Source organism: Canis aureus, chromosome 1 (genome assembly GCF_053574225.1).
Source record: "Canis aureus isolate CA01 chromosome 1, VMU_Caureus_v.1.0, whole genome shotgun sequence".
NCBI classification, from domain to species: domain Eukaryota; kingdom Metazoa; phylum Chordata; class Mammalia; order Carnivora; family Canidae; genus Canis; species Canis aureus.
This window is the reverse complement of record NC_135611.1, coordinates 3,297,808-3,315,729: the sequence shown is the minus strand read 5'-3', so window position 1 is coordinate 3,315,729 and position 17,922 is coordinate 3,297,808. Positions and strand designations below refer to the sequence as shown.

At 56.0% G+C, this 17,922-nt stretch overlaps 1 protein-coding gene across 5 annotated transcripts in view; it reads right to left on the bottom strand.

The window, feature by feature from the left end:
• The window catches only part of MBP (myelin basic protein), a 93,330-nt gene that overhangs the window by 9,258 nt on the left and 66,150 nt on the right, over window positions 1-17,922 (bottom strand). Inside the window, exons 3-6 of one of the 5 annotated variants that reach the window (XM_077875999.1) lie at window positions 16,486-16,563; window positions 2,853-2,960; window positions 683-718; window positions 269-301 (exon numbers count right to left, since the gene is read on the bottom strand). In XM_077875999.1, the coding sequence (XP_077732125.1) occupies window positions 269-301; window positions 683-718; window positions 2,853-2,960; window positions 16,486-16,563 (255 nt within the window). Of the gene's footprint in view, window positions 1-268; window positions 302-682; window positions 719-2,852; window positions 2,961-16,485; window positions 16,564-17,922 lie in introns of those variants that run through there. The other 4 variants (XM_077876121.1, XM_077876080.1, XM_077876138.1 and 1 more) reach the window with 4 other exon arrangements.

Genomic DNA, 17,922 nt, shown 5'->3' with positions numbered 1-17,922 from the left:
CATAGGAAGGAAGTCAGGAATATTCTTGAGCATGGAGAGGCCCCTTCCTGGGCATGGAGGCAGGCGCCTGTGCCCTGCTGCAGGGTCAGGAGCAGTGGCCCCCGGGTCCTCCCAAGACGGGAAGGCGGCCTCTGATGGCGTGGGCAAGCAGGCTTGACGGGGATGAAATGGGACCATCAGGTGGCCCAACGGGGCAGAGCATGGAAGCTGGGCAGCTGTGAAGAGCAGAAGGGAGAGGGAGCCGCGTAGACACGGGAGTGTCACCTACCCAGCTAAATCTGCTGAGGGACAGTCCTCGCCCCTGTGTGAGAAAGAGAGAGAAACAGTGACATTGTGATCAAGGCAGGAGGAAAAAAGCCTTTTAATAAACAAGAAACAGTGATCAGGATCGTGCTGAGACGGTGAAGGGTGTTCACGTTGGCTATGTCCCAGGGCTGGCGGTGGCCACGGGGGCGGCTCGGGGAGGATTTGGGACCAGGGTCCAGAGGAGAGCCAGCCGGGAGCCAGCAGCGCTGTCTGCTCGGGTGCGTTTCTTAGCCTGTTCTACTTGGGGTCCACGTAGCAAACATTTTGGGACCAGGTCAGGTTGCTGCGAGGCCAGCCCTTCTTTTGGTATATTTAGGGATTTCAGGGAAGTGCTACAAATGGAAGGACCATCAGTAACAACGTTCAGAGGTCTTACCTTTCCTTGCGATGGAGGAGGTGTGCGTGGTGTCACCTACAAAGACACACAGAGACAGGTGAGCTCATGGACTCGTGCCCTCACCTCCCTGCTCCATCTACTGGGAACCCGAGGGCCCAAGGATCACCCCTCTCCACCCAGCCTCCCCATTCCTGTCCTCGTTCAGTGAGAATATAGGCCCTGATGATCCAGTACCAGGCAGAGTTTCCAGAACACTCAGAAAGCATTTCGGAGAAGGGACACATCAGCAGGCCCCATAAGGAGGAACTGCTTCCTTCCGGGGGTTCTGGGCACACCCTGTACATGGATGGGGCCATGGCCCTCACTAGGGGTCAGAGGTAAAGTGCCCCCTGACACTCTCAGGTCTGTGGCTCCTAAAACTCATTTATCAGCATGCAGTATACTGTCTGAAATGCCTGCTGCACAAAAAGCTTATGATCGGAAGCTTGTGGTCCTGCTTTTGCTTTAAATCCTTATTTTTTAGAGCAGTTTTAGGTTTCTAGAAAAAATGCCTGAAAATGAGAGAGTCCCCATGCATGCTCTCGTCCTGCACACTGTTCCCTACTTACTACAGCCTGGCATCAGCCTGGCTCCTCTGTTACAGACCATGAACCCAAACCAACATGGGTGTATTAGGTGAAGCTCATCAGGCACGGTAAGGTTCCCTCTCACGTTGTGCGTTCTGTGGGTTTGGACACATGTGCAATGACATGTGTCCACCAGCTCAGTATCGCAGAGTCCTTCCCTGACTGAAAATCCCTCTGTGCTCTGCCTTTCATCTCCTCTGCCCCTAAACTCTGACAACCACTAAACTTTTTATCTCTTTGATGTTTTTGTATCCATAGTTTTGCAAAGCCTGCATTTTTAAACTAAGCACCTCATAGTACTTTAGTCTCAAAGGAGTGAGTTCTTTGCTAGAACATAAAATTCAGCAAGTGGCAGATGCAGTGTGGACCTTGTGACCAGGTGCTAGAGTTGAGCTCCCATGACCAACCTCACCCTGAGCAGGAGGGACGCATCGTTGGGGATAGACTCAGGTCCTCACTGATTAGAGCTCAGGGTCATCTGGGGACAGACTTAGGTCCCTCATGGGTTAGAGTCAGGGTCATCTGGGGACAGACTCAGGTCCCTCATGGGTTAGAGCTCAGGATCATCTGGGGATAGACTCAGCTCCCCATTGCCTAGAGTCAGGATCATCTGGGATAGACTCAGGTCCCTCATGGGTGAGAGTCAGATCATCTGGGATAGACACAGGTCCCCGTGGATTAGAGCTCAGGATCACCTGGGGATAGATTCAGGTCCCTCATGGTTAGTGCTCAGGATCATCTGGGGATAGACTCAGGTCCCTCCCTGACTCCTAACAGCAGTTCTGTGCGTGTTGTGCCAGAGGAACAAGAAGTGTCCCCTTCTTCAGGAGACACTTGGCCACCAAGAAGTCTGAAGGGTACTTCTGCAGAGATGAGGGCCTTCGGTGGGCCTCATGTCACCTGAGGTAGCTCCAGCCTCGGCTGGGCTGTGGTTGGAGTGACAGGTGCCTTGCACCCGGCTCCCACAGATGGGTGGCATTTATGGCTGTCCCCAAATGCCCACAGTCCTGCCTCAAACCCCCAGGCCTGAGACCCAGCCATCACTGTTGCTTCAATGAATGAATCTTCTGTCTTTGACAATCCTTAGACTCAGGTCCTTCATGGGTTAGAGTCAGGATCATCTGGGGATAGACTCAGGTCCCCATGGATTAGACTCAGGGTCATCTGGGGATAGACTTAGCTCCCCATGGATTAGAGCTCAGGGTCATCTGGAGATAGATTCAGGTCCCTCATCGTTAGTGTTCAGGGTCATCTGGGGATAGACTCAGGTCCCCATAGATTAGAGTTCAGGATCACCTGGGGATAGACTCAGGTCCCTCATGGTTAGAGCTCAGGGTCATCTGAGGATAGACTCAGGTCCCCATAGATTAGAGCTCAGGGTCATCTGGGGATAGATTCAGGTCCCTCATCGTTAGTGTTCAGGGTCATCTGGGGATAGACTCAGGCCCCCCTGTGGATAGAGACAGGGTCATGGGGATAGACTTAGCTCCCCAGTGGATGAGGCAGTGGCCAGGCAGCCCCTGACCCCTGCAGTCTTGATTCTCCCTGCTGCCCGGTGCTCACAGGGGGATGGGAGCACTTACAATGTTCTTGAAGAAATGCACTACGGGGTTTTCGTCTTGGGGCCGGCCATGCTGGGACTTCTGGGGCAGGGAGCCATAGTGGGCAGTTCTCGCTGCGTGATGTCCATCCTGGAAGAGAGGGCGCGATGACCTTAGGCCTCCTATCCTCTGCTCTGGCCTCCCTGGGGAAGCTGCCTGTCTTCTGTCCTGGGGATCTGGATTCTTTTGGATCAGGATTTATGCTGGGACATGGCGGACATGACTCAGGACATTCCTGGGGCAGCACATCTGGGGGTGAAGCTGCGATGCATTGGAAGCATCTCCACCCTGGAGCCAGCATCGGGCTGCTTCCAAGTCCCGTAAGCAACAGCACAGGGGGAGAGAAGGGAATTCAAGGGTGAGCCCACCTAAGCCGGGCGCAGGGTCAGTAAGCAGTGAGAGAAAGCTGTTATTTTCCTGAGCTTCTGCTGTGAATGAAGGAAAATACTTAGGAATTACATGTAAAACATAATAGCAAAAAAAAGTCCAAAAAAACCTGCCATGAGCTTTGGAGGGTTCAACACGTGAGCTAGCCTCTGTGTCTCAAAATCAGCATCCCAGGTCACAGTGGCAGTGGTGTCTGCCCAGTTGGGATGACCACTCCCACATCGTGAGCAGGGGGGAAGGACGGGGGAGGGGTTTGGGGCCTGGCGCCTCCCAGCTGTGGAGATGACATGGAATGTGGTGGGCAAGAGTGAGGTTCACAGAGCAGCGGCCTCCATGGCCCCCACCCCCGTGGGCCAACTGTCACCCACACAGGAGTCTGACCACTGGGGACAGGCACCCCGAGCAGCCTCCATGGAGATGGGGTCCACTCCGAAGAGCCTTCCAAGCAAAGGCACCAGGGCCTGGTGAGAGCTTGTGGAGCTGACCCTGGGGCTTTCCTCCTGCTCGCCCAGTGACACAAGCGGGCAGGAATGTGAGTCAAGGTTCCCGAAGGTCAGAGGGCCCTTTCTGTTAGAGCGGATCAGTCACCTGCACTGACGGCCCTCCCTGGCTCCTGTCCACTAGCAGCTCTGTGCGTGTTGTGCCAGAGGAAGCCCTTCTTCAGGAGACACTTGGCCACCAAGAAGTCTGAAGGGTGCTTCTGCAGAGGTGAGCGCCTTCGGTGGGCCTCACGTCACCTGAGATAGCTCCAGCCTCGGCTGGACTGTGGTTGGAGTGACAGGTGTCTTGCACCCAGTGGGTGGCATTTATGGCTGTCCCCAAATGCCCACGGTCCTGCCTCAAACCCCCAGGCCTGAGACCCAGCCATCACTGTTGCTTTGATGAACGAATTTTCTGTCTTTGACACACATCAGTGTATCCGTTCCCCTCTCTGCGACCGACATTAAAACCAAAGCTGGGTGAGCTCCTTCTCTGAGTCCAGACACATGTGCAAACGTGGGTGACCTCTTCCTTCTTCCCTCTGGCCACTGACCACCGGCCACTGGCCACCAGCCACCAACCACCAACCACTGCTGCTTCTGTTTCACCAAATGGACGCCATTGCTCCAGCTGACAGCCCACGGAGAACCCACTGCCCACTCAGGTCTATACTACTTGCCACATGTTTGCCCTGAGTGGCGTGGCCCCTCCCTGTGTTGGGGATGAGGTCACCTGTGCCCTGCCAGCCTCGGTGCAACTCGGCTCCTGCTTCCGTGGGACTTTCTGTGCCCAGCTCACCCTTCAAGTGCTGCTGCCTGGACCGGTGGGTGGTGGGAGGGAGCCAGGGGTTCCGTTACTGGGGAACCCCCGAGCCTCCTTGTCACTCACTCACTGCCGATGCTGCAGGGACCTGCATAATCTGCTTTTTCCTCCACATTCTTGTCTTTCACTGAATTTCCAACTGTCGGGCTTCACTGGCCAATCCCCTTCAATCAGCGCACCAGCCTTGTATGCTTTCCTCCGGTGAAGGAGTGAGCATAAGGATTAAGGACTAAGAAGCAAAATAGATGAGCCAGGAAATGATTTAAATTACTTACTTTAAGACAAATACCTCCTAAGTGTCTGATACGTCTACCAGGTGGTTATTTATGAGATGTCATGCTAATGGTCTGAAATGATGAAATGAGCTCGAAATCCAGTGCATTCACAGAATGTGTGAAAAGCTCTCAAAACTCAATAGTTAATAAAAAAACAACCCAGTTATGGGGCAGCTGGGTGGTCGGTCAGTTAAGTGTCATGCCTTCAGCTCGGGTCATGATCCCCAGGTTGTCCTGGGGTCTCTAGGATCTGACCCCGAGTCCCTGTTCAGCCAAGAGTCTGCTTCTCCCTCTCCGTCTCCCTGATTGTGTGCTCTATCTCTCAAATAAATAGTAAATAAAATATTTTTTAAAAACCCAGTTAAAAATAACGGACCAAACACGGAATCAATGCTGCATGAAACAGGTCAGGCCGGGGGCCAACATGCACATGAAAAGATGCCCAACATCATTAGCCAGTAGGAAAATGCAACACAAAGCCCCAGGAAGATACCACTACACACACATTACAATGGATAAAACTAAAAATACTGACAATACTAAGTATTGGTGAGGATGTGCACCACCAGGAACTCTCTTGCGTCGCAGGTGGGAATGCAACATGGTACACTCTGCAAAACACTTCAGTGGTTTCTTTGTTAGCTGTCTACTTTCCATAGGACCCTGGGATCCTACTTCCTGCTTTGAATCGTAAAAGAAAAAAGATATTTTTGAAAGTCCTTTTTTTGTAATGAATATATTGGTCACCAATTCTTTGAAGAAAAAAGTAATTTAAATCTTAAATGAAAACTTCTGTTTGGGGATCCCTGGATGGCTCAGCGGTTTAGCACTGCCTTTGGCCCAGGGTGTGATCCTGGGATCCCGGGATCGAGTCTCGCATTGGGCTCGTTGGATGGAGCCTGCTTCTCTCTCTGTCTCTCTCTCTCTCTGTGTCTCTCATGAATAAATAAATAAAATATTTATTTTTTATAAATATTCCCTTAAAAAGGAAAAGAAAAGAAAAGGGAAAAAAACACCTGTCTGTGAAGGTTTGTCAGGAGCCCAATTCCTAATCACGAAATTGGCCAACAACCCAAACATTCACCGTGGGAGAAGAGATAAAAGAAACCATGTGCCCGTACAGCGGAATATGGCTCAGCAATAGGACGGAACAAACTTTTGACACAGACAACGATGCAGAGGCATCTCCAAAGGATGCTGCACTGAAGTTTCCTACCGTGCCATCTCACTCATGGGACGTTTTCCTGACGATTAAAGCATAGTGAGGGCGAGCAGAGCGGCGGTCGCCAGGGCGTGGGGATGGGCAAGGGGAGCCTGTGGTGGGCGTGCAACCGGAACGTGGTAGGGGGATGGCTCTGCGGTGAAGCGTCCTCCGGTGGTGGCAGCTACACCAAAGGCCACATGTGTTACAATTCAGGCCATTGCACACCGAGAACCAGTCCGGCTCCCTGGAGGCTGATATCTCAAGTGGCCCACGGCCTCTAGCGGGCTCTGCCTTTATGGAGCTGAGTGTCCATGGAGACATGGTGTCATCACCCGGACTTCCCGGCGGGAGGCCTGTGTCCGTGAGTCCGGCCGTCCGTCGACAATATGGTGTCTCCCATCCCTCTCTGGACGCTGGCTCGCGCAGTTGCCCTTGCTTGGAACATCTCCACCTTCCAAATGTGTCCACTTTCCTAACAATGTGGCGCCTCGAGGCTGGAACACCTCATGCGGCATCAGACTGTCCTTCCCCCAGAAGCATCTTCCCTCTTTGGCTAATTTCAGTATGTTTCTGGAAAGAGGAATAACCTCCATGCGACGACCCCCAGAGCTCCTGGCGCTGGGACTCAGTGCAGGTCAGCAAGTACTAAGTGGACAAAGGCATCAAGAAATCTGCTTTGTACCGTGGCCTCGACGAGAGCACCCCGCGGGGAGCAGGGAGGCCCGGGCCTCACACCGGGGCCGGTGTGATCGGGGGACGCGGTGTGGGCTGCTGGGGCGTCTGTCCGCTCACCTGGGAGCAGCGCAGATGGAGAGGCCCTGGGACAACGTTCCACTGCAGACCAGCCCCACGAGGCCACCGAGGAGCAGCCAAGGGGTGAGAGTAACTCTCCAGTGAGGTTTACGTCTCAGGGCATTTCTCAGAATCTAGACCGCATCTTTAACCTATTTATTTGTGGATCACTTAAGGAGCTTTTGCAGGAGCGCAGCTCGCCCACCATCGACTTGCTGTCTCCCGGGTGGGACTGCTCCAGGCACTCCATAGGAGCGAGCGGTTCAGGACTTGTCCTGCTGTGTCCGGCTCCTTTCCATCGGCTTCAGGCCCTCACGGCTCATCCATGTTGTAGCAGATGCCAAGATTTCCTTCCCAGATTTGTACGGCTGGATGAGGTTCTGGAGCATGGACACACCACCTTCCACCACCTTCTGTGTATCCGTTCATCCTCTGAGGGACACTTGGGGTTGTTCCCACCTTTCGGCTCCTGTACTGCATCCCTGGCCTGCGCAGGCCTGGTCACGTTTCCATGGCCTCTGACACCAGGCAGAAGAGACACCCGGACCCCCACTCTCCCTCAACAGCTCGAAGGGACGCTGTTGGGTGGCGAGGAGTGTGGGGTGGCTGCGAGGAAAAGCTGAAGCCCTGCTCCGGCTCTCCTCCAGGGGAGTCTCTGGGCCTGCCCTGGCAGCAGCAGGAGCCCCCAGCAGGCCTGAGGAACCCCTTTAAAGATACTGGGGTTTTGGTTATTTGTTATATTTTACAGTTTATGGGACGTGGGTCTTTTTACCCTGTTCTCATACCCCAGTGAGAGTAAGGGGACCCGTGTGCTGGGACAGGAGAGATGGGGAGGACGCTGGCAGGAGGGAAGGCGGGTCAGGGCCGAGGGCCTGAGGGTGACCCATCGGCCTGTAGACCGGGGGCCAGGTGGGGGCCGAGGGGCATCCCCTGCTGCAGCCCTCTGCATCTCATTTCTGCCCCGAGGCCCTCCTGGTCCTCAACCTCTGCTGCACAAGCACCTGGGGTGGATGGCATCCCCTGCCAGGCAGCCCACTGAGCTGGGGTTTCCTGACAAAGGAAGGATTTTTGGCACTTAGTTTTAGTTGTATTTTGTTCTGTCTGTAGTCTCCATGCCCAGTAAGGGGCACGATGCAGGGCTTGATCCCACAACCCTGAGATCAAGGCCTGAGCAGAGATCGAGTTGGACGCTCAACCCACTGAACACCTGCCGGCGCCCCAAAACTTAGTTTTTAAGATAAACAGTTATTCTCTGATGATGCACTTCTGTGTCCATTAAGGTTGAATTAAAAAAAAAGAGGCAAAATGGTTATAACATTTTACTGTGTTTCTCAAGATTGGTGTGTCCTTGCCCGAGTCCACCCCATTCTCAGCAGCTCGTTCCTCTGTGGGAGGTGGAGAGGCACCGGGGCCTCTTCGGGGTGGCTGGGACCAACTGGGATGAACTGGGACGAGGGGTAGGGCGGCAGCTGTGGGCAGGGCTGAGAGCAGTCAGGGCCGGGGAGGCAGAGGCCCTGGAACCCCACCGCGTCCCCCCCACCCCTCATCTACACCTGCAGCCAGGCCGTCTTGACACAGCATCTCCAAAACATGTGCAGCTGAACGTTTTGGACAAGCGAGATTTGAAAAAAATAATCTACTGACTTCTTAATGAAAGCTTTTGGACTAACAAGAAAAATTATATGAAAAAGTCAAAATTGGAAAGAAAGGTTGTAGAAGAAATTCTACTGCATAAGGACAACCCTTCTTTCTCAGTTTGGCGAGACAGCGTTCAGGCCTGGCTCTCGCAGACACGCGGAGAAACGTGCAGATGTGATCACAGTTTGCACGATGTTATGTGGCACTGTTGTCACTTTTTTTTTTTTTTTTTTTTTGCATCGTGATTAATAAAACAACAAATCCTGGATGGCAGGTACCATCATGCTGAGACTTAACCACCATAGGCGGGAAGCCATGGCACAAAGGGCAACCATTTCATTAAGTTTTAGGGTAAACTGTTTTTTCCAATGACCTATGTCATGGTGTTGCTTTTGAAAAATAGGGATTATTTTCCCTCCACTTGAGATAATGTCCGACCCCGGCAGGGGGAGCCCGTGCACCGGCTTCCAGGCCACCTCCCCGTCCCCATTCACACCTCAGAAGGGGATTTTTAAGTTTTCCAATTTACCAGAGAGCTGGGAGTTCTTAAACCTGCAAGGACTAGCAGATTAGTTTTCACCTGCCACGCCTGCAGATCAATGGTCATCACTTTGGGTAAAGACTCATTCCTTTGAGCCTGATGGCTGTTTCATGAAAATAAGGAGCATTTGGCAGCACGTTTGCATTTGGATTCGATCAGAGACAAATTGACGGGGTCATTCCCTCTCAGAAGAAAATGCCGTATCTGGAAAAAAATTAATATTCACTGTGCCTGGGGTTTTGTGGTTGGGGGAAAAAAATCTCTAGCTCTTACTTTCTTACCTTATCCGGAATCAACCGTTGGAATGTCAGTGAATGAAATCCTAGTGACTCCCTGGCTCCTGGATGCATCCCCATCCTCTGTGTGCCCGCCACTCTGGGGGCTAGGCCCCGAGATGCATGAGTGTGCTCCCTGTTGCACAAGACACAGCCCAACGAGACCTGGGCCCCCTCCCCTCCCACAGCCCAGCCCTCGTTTGCCACTTTTCTCTCCTGAGTGGATGGCGAGGAGGTGCCGAGAGGGCAGGGATGACTCACTTCATATGCAGGCACTAAGGAAGGCTGCTAGAAGCCTGGCCGAGTGTAGACCCACAGCTCAGAGCAGTCTCCCAGGAGCCCAGAAGCCCGCCTTAGGACCAATACTTTCTGGTGCTTTAAACCCAAACTTCACACTCCTGTGCATCTGGGCTGCTGCCTCCAAGGCTGAGTCCTCACAACGGAGTGATGCCCCGGGGGTGTGTTACAGCGTTGGAACCGTTTTTTCAAGGCCTAGCAAACTGCCCCGGCTTCCTTCCCAACAGGTGTATGAACCTAAGGCGCTTCGTGCTCCCCGACCTTCCCTCCACGGTACGCTAGCTCGGGGGAAACTGGCCTGCCCCCGCCTGTCCCCCGAGTTTCCACACAATGGACGAAGACAGGAGCTCGGGTGGAGGGGCTACAGGAGAACCCCTGCCCTTCCTCAGGCTTGAAAGCGAGGCTCGCCATGGAGGTCCCCAAGGTGGGTGCTCCTCACAGCCGGCTTTACTACTGCAGCGCTCTCCGGCGCGCTCCTGCCCTGGCCCAGCAGCCTGGTCTCTGGTCCTCCACAAACCTCTGCTCCCGTGAACAGGATCCTGAGGCTACAGGCAGCCAGCCTCTCTCTGTGCTGTGGCCCCTGACACCCCTTCCGAGCAGAGACACGCCAGGTGTCACCTGTTGCCCTCCGACGGGTCCACACACGGGACGGCTGGTGCGAACCACAGTGATGGTTTCCTGACCAGTGCGGTCCTATTTAGCCAAGTCATCCAAGTTCTAGAAACGTCTCCCTGTGCACCCAGAAGATTCCATTGACAAAGGGAATGAAGAGAGTGATTCTATTTGCTTTTAAAACACGGGGTGTATGATTCTTAGGCTCGCCCTCACCATTTGGAGAACAAGAAATGTTGCTCTGCACACTCTGAAGCAACCACTCCCTTTAACAGGTGCGGCAACCATTCCTCGAGAGGGGATACAAGGGTGTGCAGGTCGGGTGTCCTGACTTTCAATCTGGGGCCCAATGCAGTGGGCCACTGCACCACGCCACATTCGTGTGGGCTCCGTGTGGGACACGGGCTGATGTTCCAAACCTAACATGGGGCAGTAGATGGAGAAATCACGGGCAAGCCGTACGACAGAAGAGAAAGGTAAGAAGGAAGAATGGTTTTTTTGTTTGTTTGTTTTTAAAGAGTAGGGCTTATTTTATTTTATTTTATTTTTCATTTGTAGACTTACCTTCCATTGACTTGTGCATGTGTGACGAGCTAGAAACAAAAATGTTCCCGTGTATAAGGAGAAACGAATGTCTGTGGATGGAGTCAGCTCCAGGTGTATGTTAACGCCTGGAGGGCTGGGTACATGTGGCTGCTGCTCTCCTCTAGAAAATCAGTCCCTCCCACTCGGGTGAACACGGATCGTTGGGACAGCAAATGCGAGAGCAGTTAGCATTCTGCAGGATGCAGTTGTATGTCGTGAGAGCTAGGGGCCCGTCCACTCCCACTGAGCACGGAGCAGCTGGGGCTCCTTGCGGACACGCAGACCACACGGTCGGCGTCATTCCACTCTGTTTGTGTGACGGTCCCCGTCCAGACCCCCAGCCATGCACCTGGCACACACATCTTGGGTCCTTACTCCTGCACCAGGCAGGCTTATCGCCACCGGAGATTGCGCGTGGCCACAGAGCGGTGATGGGGACACTTGCTGTGTGCTCGGAGGGTTTCACCAGGGGCCTTGATGGCATCAAGGGATTTGCATTTGCCTTTTCTTGCCCCCAAAATATCTTTGATTTTGTGGCATCCTCTCTAGAGAGACTCCGGTCCAGGAGCCATGCCTGTGACCTCTGTGTCTGTTTGAAAAACCCGAGCAAGACTGGGGGTCACTGAAATGTTTTTCTCCCATCAAAGTGGTAATTGGCCCAAATACGTTGTCGTGTATGGTTCTTGTGCTCTTTGTATCGACGGACCAGGAACGCAGCGCACGATGAAACCCAGACACTGCTCCGCCTCTCAGTGGCGCCTCACGTCTTCTGCGGCTTCTAGAAACCCCTCGTGTCCAGGAGTGATCTTGTTTCGACGGTTCCTCCTCCTGAAAGAGTCCGGGGCTCGCAAGGCTTCCTTCTTTCCCCCAAGACACTTCCTTACACCCTGCGGGCCGCACCGACCTCCAGCCGTAACCCCGCCCCCCAGGTGCCAAGGAGATGCCCCTGACGTGTGACCAAGGCCCACGCGTCTGGGTAAAGTGAGCCGCCTGACCGCGAGGGAGGGGTCTGAGCTGTGGCCTCGGGCCCTTGTGGAGCGGGTGCGGGTGTGTCGAGGAGAGAGCCGGGGCGGGGCTGCCACCGCACCCTGCACCCCGCGCTCCTGGAAGCCAAGGAGGCAGGCCAGGCGCTCCCGCTGCCTCGGGGCCACACTCCCACTTCCGCCCCCTGTGCTTTTCGGGGGAAGCCGTCGCACCGGTCTTGCTCTGACTTCCAATGTGCCTCTGGACGGAGAGGGTTGGTTAGTATGGGGTTTTTTTTTGGGGGGGGGCAAAGTCAAGACAGTCTCACTCTCACTGACGGGAGAGAATTCTTCTCTGTCTAGATGACACGTGCAGTTGGTCGTGTGCTTTTGTTCTTTGCAAGTTGAACAATATATTTGTTCCTGAAATGTTGACTTGGGCAAGTCTGATTAGAGCTTCTTGACAGAAAGCGGAGTTAACAGCAGTCTTGTCTATTTCTGGAGGAATCTGCAGGCAGACCTTTGATGTAGAGGGCAATTTTAGGTTACCCGGTGCCTGTCCTGATAGGAGATTTCTTCTGGGGTCCCGGAGGGTGAGACAGCCAGCAGGACGCAGCCTGCAGGCTCGGTGGCTTGTGGGGTGCGGCCTGTGGGCATGGTGGCTTGTGGGTGCAGCCTGCAGGCATGGCGGTTTGCAGGGTGCAGCCTGTGGGCACGGCGGGTTGTGGGGTGCAACCTGTGGGTGGATTGCGATTGTGCTCTTGTTGCTGACGTCCAGCTCAGCAGGGACCGTGCCCTGGTCTTGTGATCACAGGGACCGGCTCCACGTCCAGGGCTTTGCTTGCTGTCAGCCAACCATGAAGCTGGGGTGGAGACAACAGCTGCTGTCTGGGGGCAGAGGGGGAGCAGTGCATCCCGGCTTCTTCTGGGAAATCGGGAACCTGACCACCTCCATCCCCTAAGGGATGGCTCTGCCCCCCTCAGTGGCCACGATGGAGTCCCGGTCAGAGGTCTGGGCAATGACAAAGGAAATGCGAGCCCGAGGCTGTCACCGCGGGTACAGAAGGACACAGCGAGCCCAGTGTCGCAGCCGGTGCCCCGTGTCCAGCTCTATCATCCTGGGAAGTGGGCGCGGCGGGCAGAGGGGTGCGGAGGGGTGCCGGGCACCTACCAGAGCTGGAAGTGGCTCTCAGGTGGGCGCAAACACCGTCGGGATGGTGCTGTGCTTTCTGGCCGGCAGCTCTCCCTTCTCCTCCATGGGGACTTGGTGCCCAGCTCCGACCCGGCCCTTCTGCAGAGGCATCCCCGTGGGAGCAGGAGCGCGGCTACCACCACCTGAGTGCCCCCCAGAGCCCCCAGCGTCCCCGCCCTTTCCCTCGGAAACAGGCCGAGCTCGCGGGTCCTCCCCGTGGGGAAGTTCGCCCCCCAGAGTCGAGGCAGCTGCACCCACAGCGGGGCTGGAGTGGGGCTCGTGCCCCGCAGCTTCCCGACGCTGCCTTGCCGTCTGCCCAGAACGGCGGGAAGCAGGGCTGGACGCAGGCTGCACCGCTCTGATCTTTCTCCGTCCATCCGGGTACTGATTTTCAAAGGCCCCAGTTGTGTGACGCATACAGAAGGCTCCCTTGGCATAATTGTCAAGCTAACATCACAGCAGAGCAGAGCCTTAACCCCAAACATGACCCCAGTGTTCCTTCCCGGCTTGGAATCCATTGTCTCTGCACAGAACGCAGACAAGCAGTTTCAGGGGTGGGGGGGCAGGGTCTGGAAGATTCTCTCCGGGAGGAAAAGGCACGTTGCCACGGGTTTTCCAGCAGGTGGGCGGCAGGCCCCTGCCTCAGCAGTGGCGGGAAGTGGCTGTCAGGGGGCGGAACAGGCCGCCGGCCCTGCTCCGGGAGAGGCTGGGCCCAGCGCAGCGGCGGCCTCCCATCCCGCTGGCACACTCCCCGGGGAGCTTGGTGCGCTCTGGGTCTCCACGGCCAGACCTAGGGCGCCCACCAAGTGTGTGGCTGCCAGACTCACATCCAGGCAGAGCCAGAGCTGGGCAGTGATGAGGAAATCTGATGGGACAAGGCGGAGAGTGAGGGTGGTCTCCGGAGGCCCCCCCATGGGAGCAATTACAAGCTCTAAGAAGCCTAGTGCGCAGGACACAGTCGCCGCGAGGGTGGCAAGCTCGGTGTGCACTTACAGATGTCCCCTGAACACCTCCGCACCACTGTCTTCAAAGAAATACTTGCAGTCGTTCATCCCACACGTTTATTTTATGGCTGAGAAGCTGAGGTCTGAGAGCAGAAATGCAATGGCCTGGTGGTGGGGGAGCCGGTGGAGGTGGAGGGGGGCCCACGGCTCCCAGGGCCACTGGCTGTCCTTCCAGTTGCTGAGCACTGCACAGCCGAGGGTGCTGGGGCAGGGGCAGCGCGTGTGCCTCTCTACTCCTCTGCAGCAGCGTGGGCCCTGCAGGCTGCAGGCAGCACGCACCCTGCTCTCAGGTGAGGACGGGAGCCCATGGTCCATGCAGAGCCACAGCCCGTGTTCCTGGTTCCTCCCGTCACCTCTCCACAGTACAAAGTGTCTTCGGCTCCTTAAACTCTGGTGTGCGAGGTGGCTGCCCAGGGCCGTCTCCAGCCATAGGGCCTGCAGACTCCAAGGCACAGGAGCCAGAGAGCAGTCAAGGGTGGACGCTGCAGCCTCGCTGCTCCCCGCCTGCCCCCAGGGCTCCTGTGGAAACCACATGCAGAGGGCTGGACCCGTGCTTCAGGCCATGATGTCCGGATGGGGGCCCCATGCTGGGTGACATGCCCGGCTGTGTGGAGCAGGACAGGCAAGAACGGAGATCTGACTTTTTCCTAGGGGACTGCCTTGCATCGCTTTGCTCCCTGTTTCTCCCTTGGAACTCTTGCCTCTCCAACGTGTGCTTGGGTTCCCAAACACGATGCCACCTGTCTGTGGGTCCCCTCTCCCCACCTGCAGTCATCCCATTCCGTCCCTGGAGAAGTCGTACTCTGGTCATTCTAGGACCTATATGGAACCTCCTGGAATCAAAGACTTCATGCTGGGGAGTCGGTTCGTGAACACCGTGGACAGCACCGGAAGCCGTCCATCCTTTGATGGGTTACCCTGATGTCACGGTGGCCAGGGGTCCCCAGCTCCCCGCTGGATCTGCAGACAGAGGCCGACAGAGAGGAGGAGGAGTAGTGTTTGGGAAGGTCAGGGTACAGAACTGCTCGGCATCACTCGTTGATACTTTTGGAGTTCCCGAACCACAGAGGAGGGGAGGCGGTTCCAAGTATTTATAGGGTAACCATAAATGAACACATCAGAAATGCCAAGAACCTATTACCAGACACCCGCAGCGTGTCCACTGAACCTTGCAGTGTGTCCACTGGTGGCCACACAAAGATGGTGCCCTGTGGAGTATCTGTGTCTCTTAGGCCGGGTTATTTTAACGCACGTGCAAACGTCTGTCTGGGGTGAAGAGGTGGGGGCGACAGGTGTTGCTTTTTCTCTGCCAAGTGGTTTTGTAAAAAAAATAATCAACATTCTGTTGACAGTTTCTTAAGTGACCCGAATAGCACAGCCCTGCCTTCCTCTACTTTACATCTCAGGAGCTCTGGCAAAGTCTCTGCCTCTTCGCCAAGGGGGGCCCGCTTCTGATGGCAACTGTCTTGGCCGGTGGAAGAGATACTGGGGCCAGAGCATACAGTGGTTCCAGGGTGCAGGGGGCAAACCTGCCCCATTTCGGAGCTCCAAACCCAGGCGTGGGGCCCGTTGCTGTCTCATCACATGTACCACACACTGCTGTGGCCCAGGCGCTCTGGGGGCCTCCCTGAGTGTCGGGGAGCACAGGCCTCCTGGGTGGGGGGTTGGCGGTGATCAACGAGCTGCTGAGAGAGGCCTTCAGAGAGTGAGTGTCCCCGGGAACGGGGACACAGCCAGTCGGGCTGACGCCTCAGGAGGGGACTCTCCACAGCGTGTCGGGACAGCACATTTACCAGGCTGCCCGTCATCTTCAGGCACGGCTGGTGGACCTTCTGCATCTTCCCAGGTTAAACTCTCAGGTGCCTGCATCCTGCGCCCGCGGTCACCTGGAAGCCTATGCCCGTGGCCGTCACTGTGTGTAGGGAGCGGCATGGCTCCCGGCTGACTCAGTACCTCCTCTGGGGAGGTGACACCTTTCCGGACTCCCCCTGCCCACCATCCAGACACCCTGTGGGACCTTTGTGCTCTGAGCAGCAGGACATGAGGGCAGGTGATGGCTCATCTTCTGTCCCCACGCAGGTTCTGCCAAGCCTGGGGAGCGGGGGGACAGCACCTGCTGCTACATTTCCCATAGACACACGTCATGTGACAATTTAATTCAATGAGCGGTGGCCAGTGTATGTCAGGCACGGCCTTCAAGGGCAGGTCAATGCCACGGCTGCCACCAACTCCATGCTCCGGTGCCTCTGGAACCAACAAGGTCCCGCTGGCCCTGTGGGCCGGTCCACCGCCTGACCCCACAGCCGGCCCCATGCGGTTCATCTGTGCAGGGTCCTACCTGAGCACTCACAGGCTCTTGAACAAGAGCTCCCCGTCTTCATACCTTGTCCCTTGCCTGTCTCCCCTCAGGAGCGGCCCCGCTCGAGTTGGCAAATGTGCCTTCCCCATGCACGTAACACCTGCTGCTGCCGGCGGGCAGGAGCGTGCCCGGGGGTGGCCCCCGCTGGCCGAGGACGGGAGGGGCCTGGCGGGGTCGGCGCACATCTTACCTGGTACATGTTGCACAGCCCGGGCTGGCTGCGGGCATGAGAGGGCACAGGGCTCCTTCTCTGCTTGAGCCAGGGCACCTGCCAGGGGACACAGAGTGGCCATTGAGTCTGTGCGGCACCACCAGCAGAGCCCCCAAGTCCTCCAGAAACGTCCCCTCCTGAGCGGGCTTGGTGAGCCCCCACGCGGCAAGGAGGGGGAACGGGGACAGAGGTCAGAGGGTGAGGGCGTGAGGGTGGTGGACGGCGACCACGGAAGGCACAGAGGAAGGACAAGAGGGCATGGGGCCCCCAGCGCTGTGGGGGAGGATGGAAGAAGACAGGAACGAGGAGACAGATCTAGGGAAACCTTCTGGAGCCCTGGACCCAGAGATGTGGCCAGATTCTCTTAAGGTTGTAGCGGACACAGGACCTGTGGGGTTTTGGGAGGAGCAAGTGGAAGCAGCACCTTCCAGGACGATGACACCTGCTGGAGGCCCCCAGGGTCCACACTGGGGTGGATGAGCTGGACATTCCCCCTGAGGAGACTCCCTTTTCTCAGTGCAGCTGTGGGAGCCTCTGTAGGGATCCCCAGGAGGAGCCCTGTCCGTTCTGCAGGGGTCACGGTGCTGTGTCCCTCGGGCCTTCCCAGCCACCAACAGTGCGCCAGGAATCGGCTCTAGGAGCCACCCGTGGCCAAGGTCACGCCAGGCAGCCCCTCGGGGTTACACGGTCTCACACTGCTCCTGCTCTTGGTGAGATTCAGGGATTTCAACACTAATATCAACTTAATACCCCTACAGGTGAGCGTGCGTTCACCGTGACCCTGAGTTCTGCTGTACAGCTTCCTAAGTGATGTCTGCTCCTTCTTAGGTTTTTAAAAAACATTTTAAAGAGATTTTATGTATTTATTCATGAGAGAGACACAGAAATGCAGAGACACAGGCAGAGGGAGAAGCAGGCTCCCTGCGGGGAGCCTGATGCAGGACTCAATCCCAGAACCCCAGGGTCACAGCCTGAGCCGAAGGCAGACACTCAAACGCTGAGCCTACTACATGCCCCTGTAGTGTTTGCTCCTAGTGTGGCATCTTTCCGAATCGTTCGCTGTAAGGTAGTACCTGGTATCACCCAGGTATCACCCTGAGTGGTGTGGCTGAGAGAGCTTCACTCTGGGGCCAGCATAAGGGGCCTGCAGGAAGTCCCTGTTGTCTGATTGTGTGCAGCAGGGCGGGGGGTGCATGGGGGGTAGAGAGAGACAGAGAGAGAGAAAGGGAGGGAGACAGAGACTGAGAGAGATAGAGATGGGGGGGGTACCTACAGCGGTCAAGAGACAAAATCAATGTAAAGGATTTCAAGAGCTGTCTCAGGGTGGCTGCAGATGATGTGGATTTCTTAAGCCCAGATCCCCGGCTGGTTCAGTGTGGAGTGATGGTGGTAAAGACACAGAAGGATGTGAGTGGG